This window comes from Furipterus horrens, unplaced genomic scaffold, assembly GCF_987537825.1.
Source record: "Furipterus horrens unplaced genomic scaffold, mFurHor1.1.pri manual_scaffold_5, whole genome shotgun sequence".
Taxonomy (NCBI): Eukaryota; Metazoa; Chordata; class Mammalia; order Chiroptera; family Furipteridae; genus Furipterus; species Furipterus horrens.
The window spans coordinates 36,957,053-36,977,041 of NW_028327175.1; the positions used below are offsets into that span (position 1 = coordinate 36,957,053).

At 36.6% G+C, this 19,989-nt stretch overlaps 2 protein-coding genes and 1 pseudogene across 2 annotated transcripts in view; 1 reads left to right on the forward strand and 2 right to left on the reverse strand.

Moving 5' to 3' along the window:
- ERCC8 (ERCC excision repair 8, CSA ubiquitin ligase complex subunit) overlaps window positions 1-16,114 on the reverse strand; it is a 43,401-nt gene extending 27,287 nt beyond the window's left edge. The window contains exons 1-4 of the mRNA XM_090276294.1: window positions 15,986-16,114; window positions 13,502-13,597; window positions 7,085-7,186; window positions 3,236-3,359 (exon numbers count right to left, since the gene is read on the reverse strand). Coding sequence (XP_090132420.1) covers window positions 3,236-3,359; window positions 7,085-7,186; window positions 13,502-13,597; window positions 15,986-16,062 — 399 coding nt within the window. The 5' untranslated portion in view covers window positions 16,063-16,114. The remainder of the gene's footprint in view (window positions 1-3,235; window positions 3,360-7,084; window positions 7,187-13,501; window positions 13,598-15,985) is intronic.
- On the reverse strand, window positions 8,926-10,043 carry LOC150008401 (RNA-binding motif protein, X chromosome-like; annotated as a pseudogene).
- Window positions 16,115-16,216: 102 nt separating the features above from the next.
- The window catches only part of NDUFAF2 (NADH:ubiquinone oxidoreductase complex assembly factor 2), a 175,322-nt gene continuing 171,549 nt past the window's right edge, over window positions 16,217-19,989 (forward strand). Inside the window, exon 1 of the mRNA XM_090278934.1 lies at window positions 16,217-16,431. Within this exon, the coding sequence (XP_090135060.1) occupies window positions 16,305-16,431 (127 nt within the window). The 5' untranslated portion in view covers window positions 16,217-16,304. The remainder of the gene's footprint in view (window positions 16,432-19,989) is intronic.

The window sequence follows — 19,989 nt, forward strand, 5'->3', positions numbered from 1 at the left end:
CTTTCTTTCCCCCACCTACTTCCAGGCTACCCAAATAAAGTCTAGAACTCCGATCAGTACTTCCTGTCTTCACTTTCCCTTCTTGAGCTTTAATTCCAAGGTCTGATATTTCAACTGCCAACATCTTCAACTCTTTTGTCATTATCCTTGCACTAGTCAAGACCTCAAACCTGGATGACTCCACATGTCTGCGTTCTGGGCACCTATACTCAGGTTGATCTACACCAGAGGTCAGCAAACATTTTCCACAAAGGATTAGACTATGAATATTCTAGGCTTTAAGGACCAACTACTCATTTCTGACATTGGTGCATCAAAGTGGAAAGAGACAACAAAGGAGCATGTCTGTGTTCTAATAACACTTTATTTACAAGAAGAGGACATGAGCTAAAGTTGGTCTGTGGGCTGCAGTTAGCTGACGTCTGTCCTACCCTACTAAAGTTATATAATAGGGCAAACTGGTTATCACTATAAAAGATAATTAATCTCAACAGGGCTTTCAGTTTTGACTGCCAGTCCTATAATAATTCACTAGTATTCTCTGCAATATTCGCAGCTATTTCAAACTTTCTGCACTCTCCACAAACATGTCTACTTGGTCACAGCAGGTGGATCTGACCTTTTATTTCAAAGAGAAAACAGAAGCCAATCAATAAGAATTCTCTTAATGTCTTAACAAATTTACAAATATATTTGCTGGCAAGGATAAACCTTTTTCCTTCTTCACTCCAATTATCATGGGAAAATGATCCTTCCTCATATTTAAAGCAAATGTATTCAGATCCCCATTAGCTTTGTCAAAAATTCCACCCTATACATTATCTCCTCTATCTCCTGGGTATCTATAACCTCTCCCTACCTACTGGCTCATTCCCATCAGTACTAAAAAAGGTTCAAGTCTCTTTCATCGTAATAGCACCCCCTTCCAAAGACACACAAACACACATAGACACACACATATCTTTCACCCAAATTCCTTCTATTTCTTATAGAAATAGAAAAGAAATATCCTACAATTTGTATGGAACTACAAATAACCCTGAATAACCAGAGCAATCTTGAGACAGAAAAACAAAGCTGAAGGCATCATATTTCTTGATTTCAAACTATACTACCAACAGTATGGTACTGGCATAAAAGCAGATATAAAAATCAAAATAACAAAATGGAAAGCCCAGAAATAAACCCAGGCATATATGGTCAATTAATTTACAACTAAGGAGTGTCTCCAATAAATGGTGTTGAAGAAACTGGACAACCACATGCAATAAATTGAAACTGAACCACTACCTTATATCATACACGTAAGTTAACTCAAAATGAATTAAAGACTTAAATGTAAGATCTGAAACCACACAAATCCTAGAAGAAACCATAGGGATAAGCTACCTTGACTATGATTGTTTGGATTTGATACCAAAGCAAAAGTAAACATAAAACCAAAAAGCTTCTGCACAGCAAAGGAAACCATCAACGAAATGAAAAAGTAATCTACAGAATGGGAGGCAATATTTGCAAATCATGTGTCTAATAAAGGGTTACTATCTACGATATACAAAAAAGTCATTCAACTCAATAGCAAAAATAACCCCAAAGAATACAATTAAAAAATGGGGAGAGGAACTAAATATTTTTCCAAAGAAGATATACAAATGGCCAGCAGGTACATGAAAAGGTGCTCAATGTCCCTAAGCAACAGGGAAATGCAAATCAAAACCACAATGAGATGATTTTGATAACTTATTATCAAAAAGACAAGAAGTAATAAATGTTGGAAAGGATGTGGAAGAGAACCCTTGTACACATAGTGCAGCCACTATGGAAAACAGTATGAAGGTTCCTCAAAAAAGTTAAAAATAGAACTTCCCTATGATCTAGCAATTCCACTTCTGGGTATTCATCCAAAGAAAAGATATATGCACTCCATGTTCATTGCAACTTTATAATATATAATTCAGCCACGAGAAAGAAGGAAATCCTGTCATTTGTGACAACATGGATGGACCGTAAGGGAGTTACGCTAAGTGAAATAAGTCAGAGAGAGAAAAACAAATACCAGTCCATCTCTATTATATGTGGAATCTAAAAATGCCAAACTCATAGAAACAGAATAAAGTGGTGGTTACGAGGGGCTAGGAAGTGGGAGAAATGGGAAGATGTTGGTCACAGGGTACAAACTTCCAGTAGTAAGAAAAATAAGAGAAGGAAAAAGTGGCCTAGGGAAGGGGACTAGAGGCAGGGAGTACAACACAATCAACATATGATTAGAGGCAAAAGGAGATCAGTTTAGTGGCAGCAAGACATTTATGCAAACAGAAGTAGAAGCTAAAGTTGAAGGACTGGGGGTGGGGTTATGGAAAACTTAGAATGTCAGGCTGAATTTAGACAATGGAAGTCACTAGTGGATTTGGGTAAAGACAGGATGAAAAAGCTTTATAATAAGATTAATTCTGGGGTAGAACTTACCATGGAAAATGTGGGAAGAAAAATGCAGGGAAAACAGCTAGCAGTTTTTAGTAGTAATCTAGATATACGATGATGGTGAGGGAAATAGAAAAGAGAAATGAGAATTTGAAGAAAGATTGCTAAGATTTGAGTACTAAATGGATGTGAGGAGCAATCAGTTTGCAACAAATTAAGTTTGAGGAGATGACACTACATTCATGTAAGAGAGGCTCTGTAGACAGGTAGAAAAGTATGGGACTAGAGCTCAGGGAAAAGATTAACACTTGAAATATAAATCTGATCAAATATCATGAAAACTATTATCTACTGTTGACCTTTACTAAGCTAAAATATTAATAACTTTCTTCTCCTTAAAGTTCTTAGGTCAGTAGGAGATAAATCCAATTTTCTTCCTTAGGTCACGAAACGATGGTAGTTTAAATAATAACAATAGTAATAGTTAATGGTTTTTGAGCACTTATTATAGGCTAGGCACTGATGTGGCTTCTTTACATATATTTTGACCTATTTTATCTTAACCATTCTATAAAATACAATCATAACCCACATTTACAGATGGGGAAATAAACACAGAGAGGTTCAGACACTTCCCCAATGTTATACAGCTAGTAGGCAGCAAGTCCAACACATGAAGTCAATCTAACTCTCCTTAACCACTATACTGCTTTCACATTATTACATGACATTGTAGCAAATAATCACACTAAAATGGTTTAGGATTAAATTCTCCATCCAACAGAGCCATTTGGATAGGTTTTAATATACTCACTCGTAATGTATTTGTATCCCATACTTTCAGACTTTTATCAAATGAACTTGATGTGAACATGCCAGTGTCATGAGGATACCACTGCACAGTCTCCACACTATATTTGTGAACATCAGGATGATTTCTAAAAATAAGCAACCAAAAGTTAGAGATAACTAACCTACATGAGTTTGAAACTTATATTAATAAATAGCAGTTTCAGGAAGGATGATATGAACGGACAAATCTAGATCACATGCCTGTGCCCTAGCAGTCCAGGGAATGTTCAGGCATCTCAAGTTTCAGGCTTCCCTAGTGTGAGGTGGAGGCCTGCTTCCTACTTAGTCCTTTAAAATAAAGCGTTCCTATTACTGTAGGGATCAGCCAGCTACACTGGACCTACTTACAGAGGGGGCAGTGATTTTTCCTTACTGGAAGATATACCTATTCTGGTTTTGGATTTGTTCTTCCAAGTACTTTATCAGCACTATCATTCTTAGAGTTGTTAAACGCCTCACATATTTCCAGGGTACCTCAGTATATATGTCACTTTACTGAATATTAATTCAAACAAACTGGCTATTAAGAAATACAGGATAATGGAGGGACATTTGAACACTTATTGGACATTTAATATCAGGAATTATTGTGTATATGAGATGATATTGTGGTTATGATGATAAAGTCCTTAACTTTTAGAGATACAAATAATTATGAATAAATGATTCTGGACTTGCTTCATAATAATCCTCAAAGTGGGTGTGTGGGGTAGAGATGATTGATAGTTGTTACACTGGGTGATTAGGTACATAGCTCATTATACTACTCTCTACTTTTGTATATGATTCCATAAGATAAAAGTTAACAGAAGACTGTTGCAACTGTGTGAGGATAGGACCATCATGCTCTTAAAGGTGAAGGCTTGGATCACAATACAGGGTAAAGGACCTTGAACACTTGTGGTGCTACCTGAAAAATGAGAACACGAAGAAGGAAAGTCTTAGGTGCCAGTTCTGGCCTTGAGACAGCTGTAAATACAAAAGGACTGTAGTGCCTACCCATATTTTCTTTCTTTCATATAGATATGTGCTTTAATTAATTTTCCCTTTCTTTCCTCTCTCTTACCTCTTTAGTTTATATAAGTTAACTATACAATTGAGCCCATAGGTTGCATTAATACTGATATCACATCATGTAAAACTAGTGGAAAAATGGACATTATCTTGAATTGGAGCTGAACATGGCAATTAACAGACTTTTGGTGATGACTTTTTGAGGAAGAGGGTGATGCATTTTGGTTGTATGGTGGGTCCTTGCATTAGGTTAGGTTGAAACATTCCACCTACCCACCCCCAAAAAGAAAAGCACAGGCATGGGAAGAAATGTGTATATAGACGTTGGGCAGCCAAATGGGCGGATTGTAGTGGATTATGTGCGCTTTTCTTGGCTGCTGAGCATACACACTTGTTGTTAGGGGGAAATTCCCTTTGTTTTATTGAAAGACAAGACACTGCCTCTTGCTACAGAAAGCAAGGGACTCCAGACATTCTCTTTCCCTTCTCCTTTGGCAGCAAGGGCAAGGACATGTGTCCTGGGCTTCGTCAATCCTGCTCGGGACTCTTAATACTCTAGCTAGAAATGCAAACCCTAGGGATAGTTAGCAATTATTCATAGCTGTGAGTTGAGAGTCTGTGATGGTGACAAATAGTAGAAACTAAATTGCTCCTGTGGTGTAACCCTGACTGTGTTCTCTATCCTAGTTTCTCTTGCTTTTGCTAATTTTCTACATTATCTTGCCAATAAATTTCTGCTTATGTAAGCAGAATTAAGTTGTTTGATTCTAAGAATATTGAGATATACAGAGTGTTTTCCAGTTTTAAATAAAACGAATGTAGTGATCACAAATAAAAGTTCATTTATATTTTAAATTTAATAAGACAAAATATTATATTATATTTTTTCCCTTTTTCCCTTACTATGTTATTCTCAATCACATTTAATAAGGACTCTTTTTGGTGCCCTAGAAAAATATGTCAGGTAAAGCCAAAATAAATATCAGGAAACAGTCTAAGCCACATTAACTCAGTAACAATTTTTACTAGAATTATTATTTACAGTTAGTTTATAAAGCCTCTGGATGTAAATATTCTACTTTAACTCATTTTATGAAGATGCTCACTATATGCCCATTTACATTCAAAGTTACAGTAGTCCCTCTTTATATCGCAGTTCATTTATCGCGGCCTCACTGTATCAAGGGATTTTTAAAAATATTATATTTAATTATTTATCGTGGATTTTCCGCTATATCGCGGGATTTTGTGGTACTGTATACGTATGTTGTTAAAAGTCACGTAGGTTTAAGAGTGTAGAGTAAATGTAAGGTTCCTACTTCACAGGGGGGTCTGAAATATAATACCCGTGATAAGTGAGGGAATACTGTATACTTTTAAAGACAGAGTTTGAATCCAAGAAGGAAGTCACAGTAAAGCAAAAGACTGATGCACTAAGCATTTACTTGAGTTTACACACCAGAAAAGCAGACCATAGTCCTTCATAGAATAACATTGTATAGCATGTGGTATATATGAAAATACTATTTTGCTACATAACAAATTAAACAATGTTAAATGTTAGCTAAGCTAAAATAAGATAAAAAAGAATTTAATCAATATGACTGTCTTATACTTAGGAATTTAGATTTTCTTTCTTTTTGGTGGGAGTGCAGAGTATAAGATGGTATAAGCCTCATAGAAACCACATTTTAAAGTATGTGAGGTGGTATCTTGCTTCATACAAAATTTCCCTATAACCATATTATTTTCCATTCACACAGTGGCTTTCCAATTTCCAATGTACTTTTTGAAAGATAATAATTTCATTTAATTCTCACAGAAACCTTGTAAGGATAATCTGAGGCTGAGAGAAATATTTCCCAAATCTCTATTTCCAAAGTGAAGCACCAGAACCAAGAAATGATCATAAATTTCCTCACAAACATTCCATGGGCTAACGCACCTATTCTAATGCCTTGGAACAGCTTTAATACAGAGTGGCTGTTGATATTAACATTCATGACATTTTCCTCTTAAAAACATTTTCTCAACACTTATTCCTTCTGCAAATTCAAATGTCTGCTCAACATAAGATCAGATAAAAGTGACAAAAATTAAGTGACCATTATGAACAAATTACAACAAAGTCACAAAACATTTAATTAAAGACAAAAATAATTCTCACAAGACTGGAAAGGCAGTAAAGAACAGTCAGAAAACTCAAGACAATGAGAGGTATGTTTTTCAGTTAGAAAGCTTGGAGTAAGTAATTGGCGCGCGCGCGCGCGCGCGCGCGCGCGCGCGCGCGCGAGAGAGAGAGAGAGAGAGAGAGAGAGAGAGAGAGAGAGAGAGAGAGAGAGAAAGAGAGAGAGAGTATTTGGTCAGGGACTGCCAGTATATTTATTGCTTCTAGCCATTAATCTTTTTGTTCTATCAATACAACTGAAAATCTAATTTGTATTTATAATCAGCTGAAATACTCATAAAGGAATCCTACACTAAATAGTTCTAAACACTAATAGGTAGCTCACTGAGGTGTGCTATGTAGGTATGGGGAAAAAGAGCACATAATCGAAAGTTTTAAAATAAAATCCTTTTGAAAACTGATGCCAAAGTTGTTTTGGAAAAGTCACATTAAAAACAGCTACACCTGAATTTCAGTTATTTTTGAGAAAATGTCAAGGGATATCCATGTAAATAGAGCATGTGAACAAGCTGCTTAAGACATTCAGATGACATCTATTTTCATAGTTTGCCTTTGATACAAAAAACAGTCAACTATTTATAATTCATGAATTACATTTTTAATACACACCTGTCAACAGAACACAGTGCTTTACATGTGTAATAAGGTTGTCTGCTGGAGTTCTCAAGATCATAAAGAACAATCACACCATCTGAACCACCTGATAACATGCTAATAATAAAAAAGTTAACATTAATTTATCATTTTATGTAGTGCATTTATTTATAATTACATATTTCTTAAAATTACAGATCTTTAAACAACCAAATATACTATGTTCACAAATACCAAGTAAAAATTAATATAGACTTCAATAAACTAAATTTTCTTAACCTAGTATTTGTAGAATGAATATGGAAAGATTAAATGATCATTTAAAATTTACCTTCATGTTACCAAAAATAAAGGGCAATAGAAGCACAATGGCAAAAGATATTTCTTACTAGGAAGTAAAATATTACAAAGTAATTTTAATCATCCTAATTATAACTGTGCTAAATTAAAATGGAATTAGACCAGCTATTACTACTGATGCTAGCTAGCTATCTGATCTTGGGCAAGTTACTTCTCCTGTTTCAGCCTTCAAACATTTTAGAAAAGGGGGACAATTTCATTGAAATCATCGAGTTTGATGTAAATATAAAAGTACTAAGCAAAGTGCCTTTATATTGGCCTGGCATAAAACAGGGATCAATAAATGTTAGATTCCTTCTGCTATGAACGTTTTTACTCAATTCATTCAACTTGGAGACCTAGCATATTTGCTAGGCACTCTGTTAATACAGCTGTGAACAGACAGGCATGGTTCCTGTCTTCCTGGAGTTTAAAATCTAGTAGCGAAGTGAGAGACCTATGAATTTATATATCTATAAAAGTATTGCTATTTGCTAATGAGGACTGTAACATCAATTCTCATATTGCTGCCTCTCTATTCATACTGGTTCTCTGATTTGTTCTCTGGTAGGTTGCTAAGAAAGGGCTAATCAGAACAGTATTCCCTGATTTCTTGTACGTTATTGACAATTTGTTGATCCCTTTGTACTTGAAAATCTGACTGGATGTAAAACCTTTGACTCCCTTTATTTCCTTGATCATCTTAGATAAGAAACTTCATTTCTTTGAATAAAGCTCAAAATAAAAATTTGCTTACAATATGATTTTTTTCCCCTTACGTGCATTTTCAGATCTTATTTATTCCAGGAAGGTTTTCTGGGATTATAGTTTCAATATTCTTTTTTTCTTTGGTTGGTTTTGGTCAAACATTTTATTTAGTATTCTGTAGTTGCTTAACATACACTTAAATGGTCTTATTGGGGGAGGGGAGAAGGGGAGGTTCTTGCAGATTCCCAAGGAAATGTCAGAAAGGCAAAACATGGCCAGTACTATCTATTTGCTTTGGGTTTACTAGGTGAATAGCACTTTCTTTACATAAGCATCTGATCTCAGGTTTTTTATACTGAGGACATCTGAGATTTGTTTGATGACAGTACGATATCCTAAGAGTGGCACATACCCCGACCACCCTCTATAACTAGCTTGTTTGTATAGGCAGAGGGATTCATCTTTCCATTTTATATGGCGAGGTGTTTGTAGAAGATCTTAGAATTGCTTGCCTCATTTACTGGAAAAAAAAATTAGAAAGTGGTCTTTAGGGACAGTTTTACTTGGAAAATTACAATACTAGCCTTAACACATTTAACATTTGCTTGTAAGAAAGCAATGCCTTACGATTAAACATGTTTTACTTTTCTCCTCACGAGAATATAAAAATTATAGAAGGGGAACTTCATAGGAAATTTTAAAAAGGTAACACAATTTTTTCTTTTAGTAGTCCTTGGATAGTTATGACAGAATAGGTTCCACTTCTTGTTTGTTTCTTTGAACAGGGATTTTGGTCCAAAGTTTTGTTTTTAATATCTGCTTCTGACTCCTCCTCTATCAGATCGTCTTCCTCCGCGGCCACCACCCTTTGGTGCTCTGCAGCTTGAATTGCTGTAGGAATCATGTGCAGGAGGGTACCCCCTTTGCATAGAAGGAGGAAGCCCTCTTTCTTGTCTGCCAACCCAATCACTTAGGCTGCTTGAGTAACTGTCTTGACTTCCACCATATCCATCATGTGAGCTGCTGTAATCATCATAGCGACTGCTTCCACCATAATACGGTGGGGGCCCTTGTGTAGGTGGAGCACTACGTGAGTTACCATAACTGTTATTTGAATCCCTGTAGGAACCGCCACTTGGGTGATCTGAATAGTCACGATCATGACCATAGCCATCTCTACCACTATACCCTCTTGATGGATAGTCATCACGTGAACTGGAACGACCATAATCATGGTAAGTATAACCTGTTGGTGGTGGTGCATAATCTCTTGTATCACGAGAACTTGGGTAATCTCTGCTTGAATAGCTGTCTTTAGTATAATATCCATCATCTCTTGGGGACATATAAAAATCTCTACAAGAAGGCACGGGTTCCCTTCGAGGTGGGCCTCCATAACTATCTCTTCCACATGATACAGGAACTCTTCCTCCCATTGCACTACTGTTACAAACTGGTCCTGAAGGAGATCTTTTAGAAGGAGGACCCCCACTTCTTGGTGGTGGTCCTCTTTTAAAATTCATGTAATAGTCACCATGATCTGTGTGCCCTCCACATGAGGGAGGTCCCCTGGTTTCTCCACTTCCTCCTCTTCTGCCTCTGAGGCTTCTTGGAGGGACTCTGCTTCTTGGAGGTGGAGGTGGTCCACGTCTACCACTTTCAAATGATGGTTTAGTGGCTTGTTCTACCTTGATTACTTTTCCATCTAAGGACTTTCTATTCATGTCTCTGCTGCATCCTTATCATCTTCTGGGCTTTCAAAGGTGACAAAAGCATATCCTCTCGATTTGTTGGTCTTACGATCTTTCATCAAGAGTACTTCCACTATTCATCCATATTTGCCAAATACTGCGTAAAGGGCTTTCTCTTTTGTTTCTGTATTGCGGCCACCAATGAAGAACTTTCCTGGGCGATCAGCTTCAACCATTTTTCCCCTCTGATGATAGTCGGAGGGGTGACGATGGTTTCAAGCTCTTATGAGCTCGCCGACAAGGGCTTCCTAGCTGCTCAGCACGAGGGAGGGTCACAGGCTCCGGAGATGGAAAAGAGAACCTACTGGAACTACTGCACCTTAATATTTATTCTGTTCTATTCCTTTGGGTCTCTTCTCTGGAAACTCCTTTTACATGTATGGTGGATCTCCTTTGCTTGTCATCTACATATGCCCCTATCTCTTAAATCCTTTTCCTTTCTCCATTTCTTTTTGATTTAAATCTTTTCCTTCTTTCCACTTTCACCTAAGACATTACCTCTCATATTTGCTTGTGTTCCCTATGCTTTAGTCTTCATTTCTGAAACATTTTAATTTTATTTCTAATTTTTTCTTGAGTTTGGTAATCTCATTTCTGATTTTTTCTAATTATAACTTATGTTATTCTTTCATATACTGTATCTTTTAAAAACAACTTTTAGCCAGTTTTGAAATATTAGGTTAAGTTCTCCTCTACTTTGTTGGCATATCTTTCTGGCACAACTTCGTGATCTCTATGGGCATTAGTCTACTTATTCTCTTTGTTCTTATAGTAATTTAACATTAATCCTATTCTTGTGCTCATTTTTACATAAAATTTTCTTAAACTTTTAGAAGAGAGATTTGGTTTACAATAGTTACATTTTATATCTCTAGAATGTTTTCTTCCCCTTTTTTTAAGATGTTCAAAATATGGCAGCTTACTTTCAGAGATTTCCTGCTTCTGTTCATCTTCCCTACTTTTATCTGGGCCATCTTTTTCCTTTGTTATATTATCCCTATATTACTTAATTTGGATTCTATTCCACGCAGTTTTTCCTCAGTGTAGGGTTTGTCCCATATTTAGCTGATTAGCTCGAGAGATTAAGGCCCAGACTGATCCAGCCCCACAGGTCTTACTGTGAACCCCCTGAACAATTAAAATGTGCCATCCTCTCCCAGTTTCAGCTGCTGTAGTCAAAGTAGCTTGCTGAGCTTTCAACTAATTGCTGATTATTTTTGAGTTATCAGGTCAATCTGATGCTCGATTGCTTTTTCCATGGTATAGATGCTGATACTACACAGATCTTATATTCTAGTACAAGCTCCTTATCTTGCTGTGAACCAGTTACGAAGTGTTCATGAACTAGCAGCATGTCTGATATACAGACTTGCCTTAAGAAAAATTCAATACCAATTTGTAGAACAATTAAGTTAATTTAAAAGTAGTTCTTCAGAGTTTTTGCTCAAATACATCTGAAGTTCAACTGATGATGGGCAATAAAGAAACATAGCAAGTAATGTCATGCTGAAGTTTAAAAAAAAATTCATTAGCCTCATTACAAAAATTTTGTAGTTGTTATTCCAAGTATGTATGTATATAGAGAAATATTTGTAAATTTTAACAACTACAACTTTTATTTTGGTTGATAAAATGTTGTGGCTTATTTGGATACAGATGTGAGTTACATGTGTACCACAACCAATTTCAAAAATCTTTATGCTTTATATTTGAACTCTGTGAAGTTTTTTTTTAACACAGCACTACATGTGTTACCAAAACAAAACAAACAAATGCTTTCAAAGTTGAACTCTTAAACTGAATTTAAATGGTATCTACAATAATGCCGAATATTTCATCTTTGCTGGAATGACTTCTAAAAGCTTTCCTTTGATTTAATTGGGTGAAAAAAATCAAACCATTATCAAAATGAACTCTTTGAAATATATGATGGCACTGACATTACTTAACTGTGAGATAATTGTTCTGTGATAGGGTAAACACAGTAAGAGATACGGTTTCATGTTCTTATATAGACAAGATAACCTGGTATTAAAAATAAACAAAATTAATTAGAAGAATTGAGAGCATATAAAAGAGAAGGTATCAAAGTTGAGATTTACAGAATGATATGCAAATGTACTCTATGCAGTTGCACCTGTTAAAATATTATTTTTAGGTTGACTCCTTAAAATAACTTCTAACTTCGGGAAATAAATACTTCTTTACCAGATTGTGTATTCTCATTTCCATTCAGGTTTTCAGTGATATCACTATAACTCTCATGGTGGTTGGTAAATATTAACAAGTGGCATTTTATTTCTCTCTTTACTGCCAAAAGGATTTATAAGTCAAAGCAAACAATGAAATAAAGGGGGAAATCTATGCAGTGAGAATTTTGACTTTTCTCTATATGCTCTGCAAACACATATTTCATGCACATATAATCTATAATTTCCTACATATCTCAATAACTCTGCCAACTGGTAGCCTACTGGCTTCATGTTTTTCACAGATCAAACAGTTGATCATTATCCCAATGGCTAGCTGGAGAACCTGTACTAACATTTTTCTACCAGAATCCAAGACCAAAAGAAATCAGCTGTTCATATCTGCATTATTTTATAAGGAAATGCCCCATAGCTGTCCTTGAGTGGAAGGTGTTATGTAAGCCTGGAAAAGGTCACAAAAATGAAAAGAGTTATCACTGGTCATCTTTTAGATTTAACTATGTGCTAAAGTGAGGATTTGTTCACTGTTCATGTTTTTCATATACTACCAGTTGAGATCATGACATAAGCTAGAAATAAAAAGAAAATGGAACTCTATCAATCCTTTCTTGGCTTATTTAATGTAATTACAATAATAGTAATTAATAATAATACTTCATTATAATATAAAATTGTGGGGCAAATGCTAAACATATGATTCAATACTTTTCTTTAGTTACTTTTATACTTGTTCTAATTAATGGACTACATGAAGGGTTTTGAAATTTCTTGTAAAGTCATGTGGGGGTCAAGATGAGTTTTAAGTCGGGTGATGGCATGTTCAGACTTGCATTTTTCAAAGCACTTCAGCTGTTGGGTGCAAAATGGACTGAATGGTGTAAAAGAATAGGTGATAATGCTTTTGATTAGCAGTAGTGGCAACGAGTAATGATATGCCAGGTCCTGTGCTATTACACACACACACACACACACACACACACACACACACACACCCTTATATATGTGTGTGTATATATATAAAATCTCAATGAATCTTCACAATAAACTTGTTGGTATTATTGTTCTACTGAATAGCCAAGGCAATTGAGAATTAGAAAAGTTAAATTATTAATGGTCACACAGCTGATAAGTGTTAGTCTCCTTGAGAGTAGCAACTAGTTTTAAAACAGCATCTACAGTTACACACATTAGCACTTAAAAGTCTTCTTAATTAACAATGAATATATCTATATTAAAGTAGTTTGGAAATGTCTATCTGGCAACACTTTGTAGGTATGAAGTTCTGTATTTACTTGAAATTAGTTAATACTAGATTAAAAATACTACAATTTAGAATTTTTACTAATATTTATGAACCTTTACATAATTAATCTAAAGCAAGATTTTACTGCTTCTCACTTAGAAAGAAAAATGAATAAACTTACTATCTCCCTTCAACAAGTTCAATGTCCAGGGTGTTAACTCCATTGCCATGGATCCTTTCAACATCTCTGTCTTTGTTTAACTCCAGTCCCAAAACCCTTAAAAAAATATAAAAATTAAACAAGGGGAAAAAAGATAAAACTAAACAATGAATTAATTCAAACACAAAAATGTCCTTGCCTTACCAAGATTACATATAGTACAAAAATTGCAAGTAATGCTTAAGTCTCTATCAGACATCCAAAAGTTTTTATGGATTTTAAAGACCTTATACAAATTTTAAAAATATCAACAGTACTGAAAATTACACGGAAAGAATTTCTCCTGAAACATTATCTTAAAGTTAATTTAATGAGTGTATTTTATTAAGTTTTATATAGACAAATTTTCACGGAAAGTTAAATCAATAATTTAAATTTAACTGAGGACACCTAGTGGAAAGAACGTTGAATTACAGCATTTTAAATAAATTCCCAGGAATATTTCTTATGCCTTAGGTATAAATGCAAAATGAGTATGATCAATTAAACAATTAGGCACAGCCCTGGCTGGTGTGGCTCAGTGGATTGAGTGCTGGCCTGCAAACCAAAAAGTCGCAGGTTCAATTCCCAGTCAGGGCATGTGCCTGGGTTGTGGGCCAGGCCCCCAGTTGGGGGTGTGCAAGAGGCAACCACACATTGATGTTTTTCTCCCTCTTTCTCCTTCCCTTCACCTCTCTCTAAAAATAAATAAAATCTTTAAAAAAATACAATTAGGCACATTTAAATACAGCCAATTATTTATAACTAAAATGATTAATAAGTATTCTCATAAGTTAAGATGAATGAAATTTCTGATATTCCATAACTGTAAAACATCATTAGTATGGTCAGGATATTAAGATCAAATGAGTTGATACATAAAAAGTACTCATTAAATGCCTGGACATACTAAGTGCCTAGTGAATGTTAACTATTAAAATTTGCCTAAGTTTGATGAATGTCAAAAATAATTTACACTAATTTAACCAGACTGATTTCTAAATTCATTACTGATCAATATAATGCTAATTTATATGGAATTTTTAGCCTATCAAATTAATTAGGTTTTTTAAATAACAATGCGCCATGCTAGAAAAGGTACAAATTGATACTTTCACACACTGACAGTAGTAGTAGTGGTAATTAAAAGCATTTTGGAAATCATTTTAGCAATATCAAGTGTTTGATTTAGATATACATGGCCCTTTCTTTGTCTTCTGGAAGACAATTTAGCCTTACGTTCAAATACGCAATCTAACACTTATTTCTCTGATCTTGATCAGTAACAATAACAGTTAATATTAAGAGCCTACTATTTGCTGACATTGTATTCAGTGGTAATAATAAATGAAAAAGTGGTAATCCTGAGTGACAGATTTCCTAGATGATAGGTTATATTATTAAATCCTTTTATTGATTATAAAACTAAGACATAAGTAATTTGCCCAAGGTCTTTCACCTAATTGGCTGAACTGCATCTTAACTGACATTTTTTTTCTCCAGACCACTATGCTGTCCTGATATTTCTGAGCTTCAATATTTCACCAGAAAATAATTTTTCACATTTTTTTCCATTGAAATTTCATTTCTTCTTAAAATCTATTTCTATTTGATTATTCAAATCATAACAGTAATATATGCTTATCGTAATATGAAACAAACATGTGCAAAAGTAATCATCCCTTCCTTGAGAAATGTGGCTTTCATTATCATTAACGTATTTACATTTGACTCACCCCCGTGTGTATAACTAATTCTCCATCACGCCTACCATCCTCTTCCCCAACAAGGAGGGTACTCACCAGCCCTGGGCTTTGATTTCTGCATTCCCCCGACACCCTTATCACCTGAGCTTGTCAGTCCCCACACTTAAGACTACCTTCTCAACCTGCTCAGGCTCTGAAATAACACTCTGGACCAACCTAATCTCAGTTTGGGAGCTTATGTCTGCCCAATCTACTAAAGCTTTTAAGACTGAACTGTTTGGGAGCTAGGAGGAGTTAAGATGAAGGGAAAGGGGGAGGGTACTAAGATAGGGAAACAGGGGTGAGGAGTATGTGGAAGGAGGCAAGGTGTGCAAAAAAAAAAAAAGTTAATATCGCAGGCCTGAAACTGCTCTCCTTAGAAAGGCCTGTTTGCGTGATTGGCCTTTGCCTGGTTTCTGGGATTTCAGGGAAGTTCCCGTCATTCCTGGATATGAATGGATCACTGTGCCTAAACTATTTGGAGCAGACACTATGCTTTATGTTGATACCTGCTTTCCTTCCGGGCGTCTGGAATTTTTATACAAGCTAGATACATGCAAGTACATACTAGGAATTTTGGTACGTGCTCCAAGAGAAGAGTAAAGCCGAGTGGAGTGGGAGGAAAGTGATAATGAGGCAGGAAAGTGTAAGGCAAGGGTAGCGTAGCCATTGGTACAAATTTTACGTGGCCTATTAGAGAAAAGAGTCAAGTTCTCTATACCTTCGTGTGGACTCCACTCTTCGTAGGCGAAGAGGGTCGTCCAATCCGGCTTGTCGCGCCAACAAAAACCCTAGCATCTCGTTCCTCTACACCAGATAGAGCATTGGACGCAGCCATGACAGAGCTCAGCGAGGCCGTAACAACGGAGTCTCCCATTGGTAGAACGACAATGCCATCTAACCAATGGTAAGCGCCGTTACTGGAAGGGTGTGGTTAAGAAGGCAAATAAGACTCTCCCGGGCTGGTGGGCGGGCTCGGCGTTCCGGTTACTTTCGCGGATATTCCAGCCCCTCCTGATGCTGGGGTCTGGGCGATCAGCATGGGTTGGTCTCAGGATTTGTTTCGCGCCGCGTGGAGAGCGCTGTCAAAAGAAGTGAAGGAGCTAGTGGGCACAGACCAGTTCGGGAACAAATACTACTATATCCCGGAGTACAAGAACTGGAGAGGTGAGAATACAGCGAGGGCAGCGGTGGCGTAGTCAGTAAATGGGAACGTAAGAGCGTCTTGTAAACTAACGCAACGTGAGACGCATGTGATGTCACCTGAGGGGACAAACCGAGTTCGTTCACCCCGCCACCCATTTATCTTTGTGGCTTTAATTGAGCGGCTTTGTTCCACGGCCGGGCCCCGTGTGTGCCCACCATGCCGGTGCCGCAGCCCCTTGGTCTGCATCGCTCGGCCGCGGCCCGCGAGAGCTCGGCACACAACCGGTGTCCTTACACGCGCCGGGAGCCATACCGGCGCCAGGCGCCCAGATTGGTCCTTGCCATTGGGCGACGCAGACCGGGACAAGTCCACGGAGATATTTTACCAAAGGTCCTCTGGGAGGCGGGAAAGTGGTCTTCCTTCTGTGCCCCGCTTGCGACCTGGCCGCAGTGGTATGATTGAAGAGGAGTATCTTAAGCGCCTCTGTCTTTCTTGGCGTTGACGTTTGTCCGTAGCTCCGGACTAGCCCCATGCGTCCCCTTCCGTAACAACCAAGACCTGTCAGATGTAGGTCCGTGCACACTCACCGTGTGGAAAAGAGATCCTTACAAGGTTCCATGTTACCTTTACCACGAGTTTGCACTGCAAGACCCTGTTGAGCTCACTTTACAGTACGTGCATCTGAATCGTGATACTTCTGTGCAGAATTCGTGCGGAGTACGTAGTGAAGTTGGAGGAATTAGGGGGCGTTCCTGCGGTTGAAATTACCACATAGCAGTAGCCATAACGTCTTCTGTGCGGGTGACACACCGCGGTGCAAAAGATCTCAGGGCTTTGGGATCAGAAAGGCTTGGATTAGAATCTCCGCTTAGACATTTAATACTTGAGGGGATCATGGACGGAGTATTTGCTCTTCCCAAGTCTCAGCCTCCTTACTTGAAAGTTCTAGATGATGATAATCATATTGAGAAGCACTAAGACTTTTCCAGAATTGTGTTTCATTCATTTCCCCTTACTCTGACAAAGGGATTATTTCCATCCTCATAGAGCACATATAAAGCATATTTTGTGATTTATCATCCAAAATTGTTGTGCCTAACCTTATTCTGTAACTTATTTAAATATTTTAGATGTTTTCCTAATGAGCTGCTATATGTTTTTTGATTACTGATTTTAGGGAGGGGGTGGGAGAAACTTTGATTGGTTGCCTCCCATACACTTGCTCCCGGCTGGAGATAGAACCGCAACCTAGGTTTGTGTTCTGACCAGGAATCGAACCTCCGTTGCTCCGGCCAACTGAGTCACCGGGCCAGAGCGTGGTGAAGTATTTCTCGACAGCAGAGACAAAGACATTTCTTTTCCATAATTTATCAGTGACATTTAAAGATTTGCAAAACGTCAGACTGACTTTTTAAAAAAAAATATTTATTTGTTTACTTATTTATTTTTAGAGAGAGGGGAAAGGAGAAAGAGGGAGGGAAACATCAATGTATGGTTGCCTCTCACTTGTGCTCCCAAGTGGGGACCTGACGTGCAACCTAGTCATTGCCCTGACTGGGAATTGAACCAGACTGACTTTTAATTGAAACGCAGTGTATAATTTACATTCAGTAACACTCATACTTCTTGGTGTATGAGTATCTTGGCATAGTATCTTTATGATTTTTGAAAAATGCTTAGAGCCATGTACTGTCACCACAATCAAGATATAAAACAGTTCCTTCACCCCCCCGCCCCCACATTTCCTCCTGCCCTTAAGTGGTTCATTCCCTCACCCCATACCCTTAGCAACAATCGGTCTATTTTATGTCCCTGAAGTTTTAAGTCCCTGTTACTTTTCATAATAGTGAGCTAAAGTTGATGTTCCCAAAATGGAATCAGTTAAGGGAAAGGCAGGGATAGCAGTGGACAGAAGGTAGTAGTGATGCCTGCTCTTAGAGTGCAGGATGAATGTTTCATCAAATGTGGTAGACTTACTTTTGGAATACATTTTTAAAAACTGTATAACCTTCATTAGACCTTTTTGCATAGTGAATTGTTTACAGTAGGCTACTAGAAGTGATTTTCAAACTGTTCATTTAAAAAAATAATTATGAAATAAATCTTCAACTTCAACACTTTTGTAGAAAATTTTACATCCTAAAAGATTATTTTCACTTTGCTCTCTGTTTTTAAATGAAGCATTATGATACATTTATAAAAATTATGAGCAAATAAAAATTTGTGTTAAGGTTTTTGTGAAAGAACTTACTGCCAACTTTTATTTTCTATGTTTATATTAGTATATTTAGACTCACATATATTTGGATTATCATTGTGCCAAACACATGTAATAACATTTTCTGAATTTTATATTTCATGTTTTCTGCTTTTAAAAAAAGAAGAGAGAGATGGTGTTTTGATATGGAGTTCTCACTTTTGGGAAGCCAAATCAGAAGAGGTAGAAACCAGACTTTAAAGGCATTATTTCAAATTGAGGTTTCTCAACTTAAAATCGAATTTTGTTTAAAATTGAAGGTTATTTTATACCATTTCTATGTGCCTCCTTTAAAAACAATAAATATTAGGTGGATCTTACCTTTTGTTCTAATGTGAGAATTACTTCTGTTTTATTTATCCATTTACTTATTTTTGATTATTGAATTATGAAATACTTCAAATACAAAAAGTAGAGTGAATTATAAAGCAAACCTTCGTGTATCCACTACTCACTTTCAACAGTTAGGAACTCATGGAAATTTTATTTACTCCCACTCATTTCTCCTCTTATTTTGTAGCAAATATTAAGTATGTCATTTTACCTATAAACATTTCAGTATATAAACTTGAAGACTCCTTTTTTAAAATATACAATAATACCACATCACATATAAAAATCAATAATTCCTTAATATCATCAAATATCCTGTCCTCATTTCCCTAGTCCCATAATGCTCTTATTTATTGATTGATTTGTTTACTTATTTTTGCAGTTTGTATTACTTGTGCTCCGAAGTCTAGATTGCTAATATGTTTTTAAGTCTCTTGTAATTTATAGGTTCTCTCTTTATGTTGATTCTTTCCCCCTTTATCTCTCTCTCTTTAATTTCTCTCAAACACCTCTGCTTTTTTATGAGAGGGTATTGGAAAAAAAGGTACTTTTTTAAAATAATGGCATTAACCCATTTATATTTATTGTGATAAGTGATTATATATAGTCTTACCTCAGTCATCTGTGTTTTTATGTTTTCTTATTTCTTTTTTTCCCATTTTTTAAAATTGTTGTTCTATTACAGTTGTCCCATCTTTCCCTCATTGCTCTCCCCTGCCCCACCTACCGCCGCCCTCTCCCACAGTCCATCCCTCACCCTGTTGTCAGTGTCCATGGGTCCTTTACATGAGTTGCTTGTGTTTTTTTATTCTTGACTACTCTTCTTAGATGTCTTTTGCAGCACAGCCTTCATTTTACTTGAAATTAACTATTTTTATCAAGTGAGACCTGAGTGAATGCTACAGCTTTTGTCTTCCTACAGGGCTCTGATGAAATTTCTCTGGGAGAACTGTACTCATTATTTAGGACGCCTTCACTTTCAGCCTGT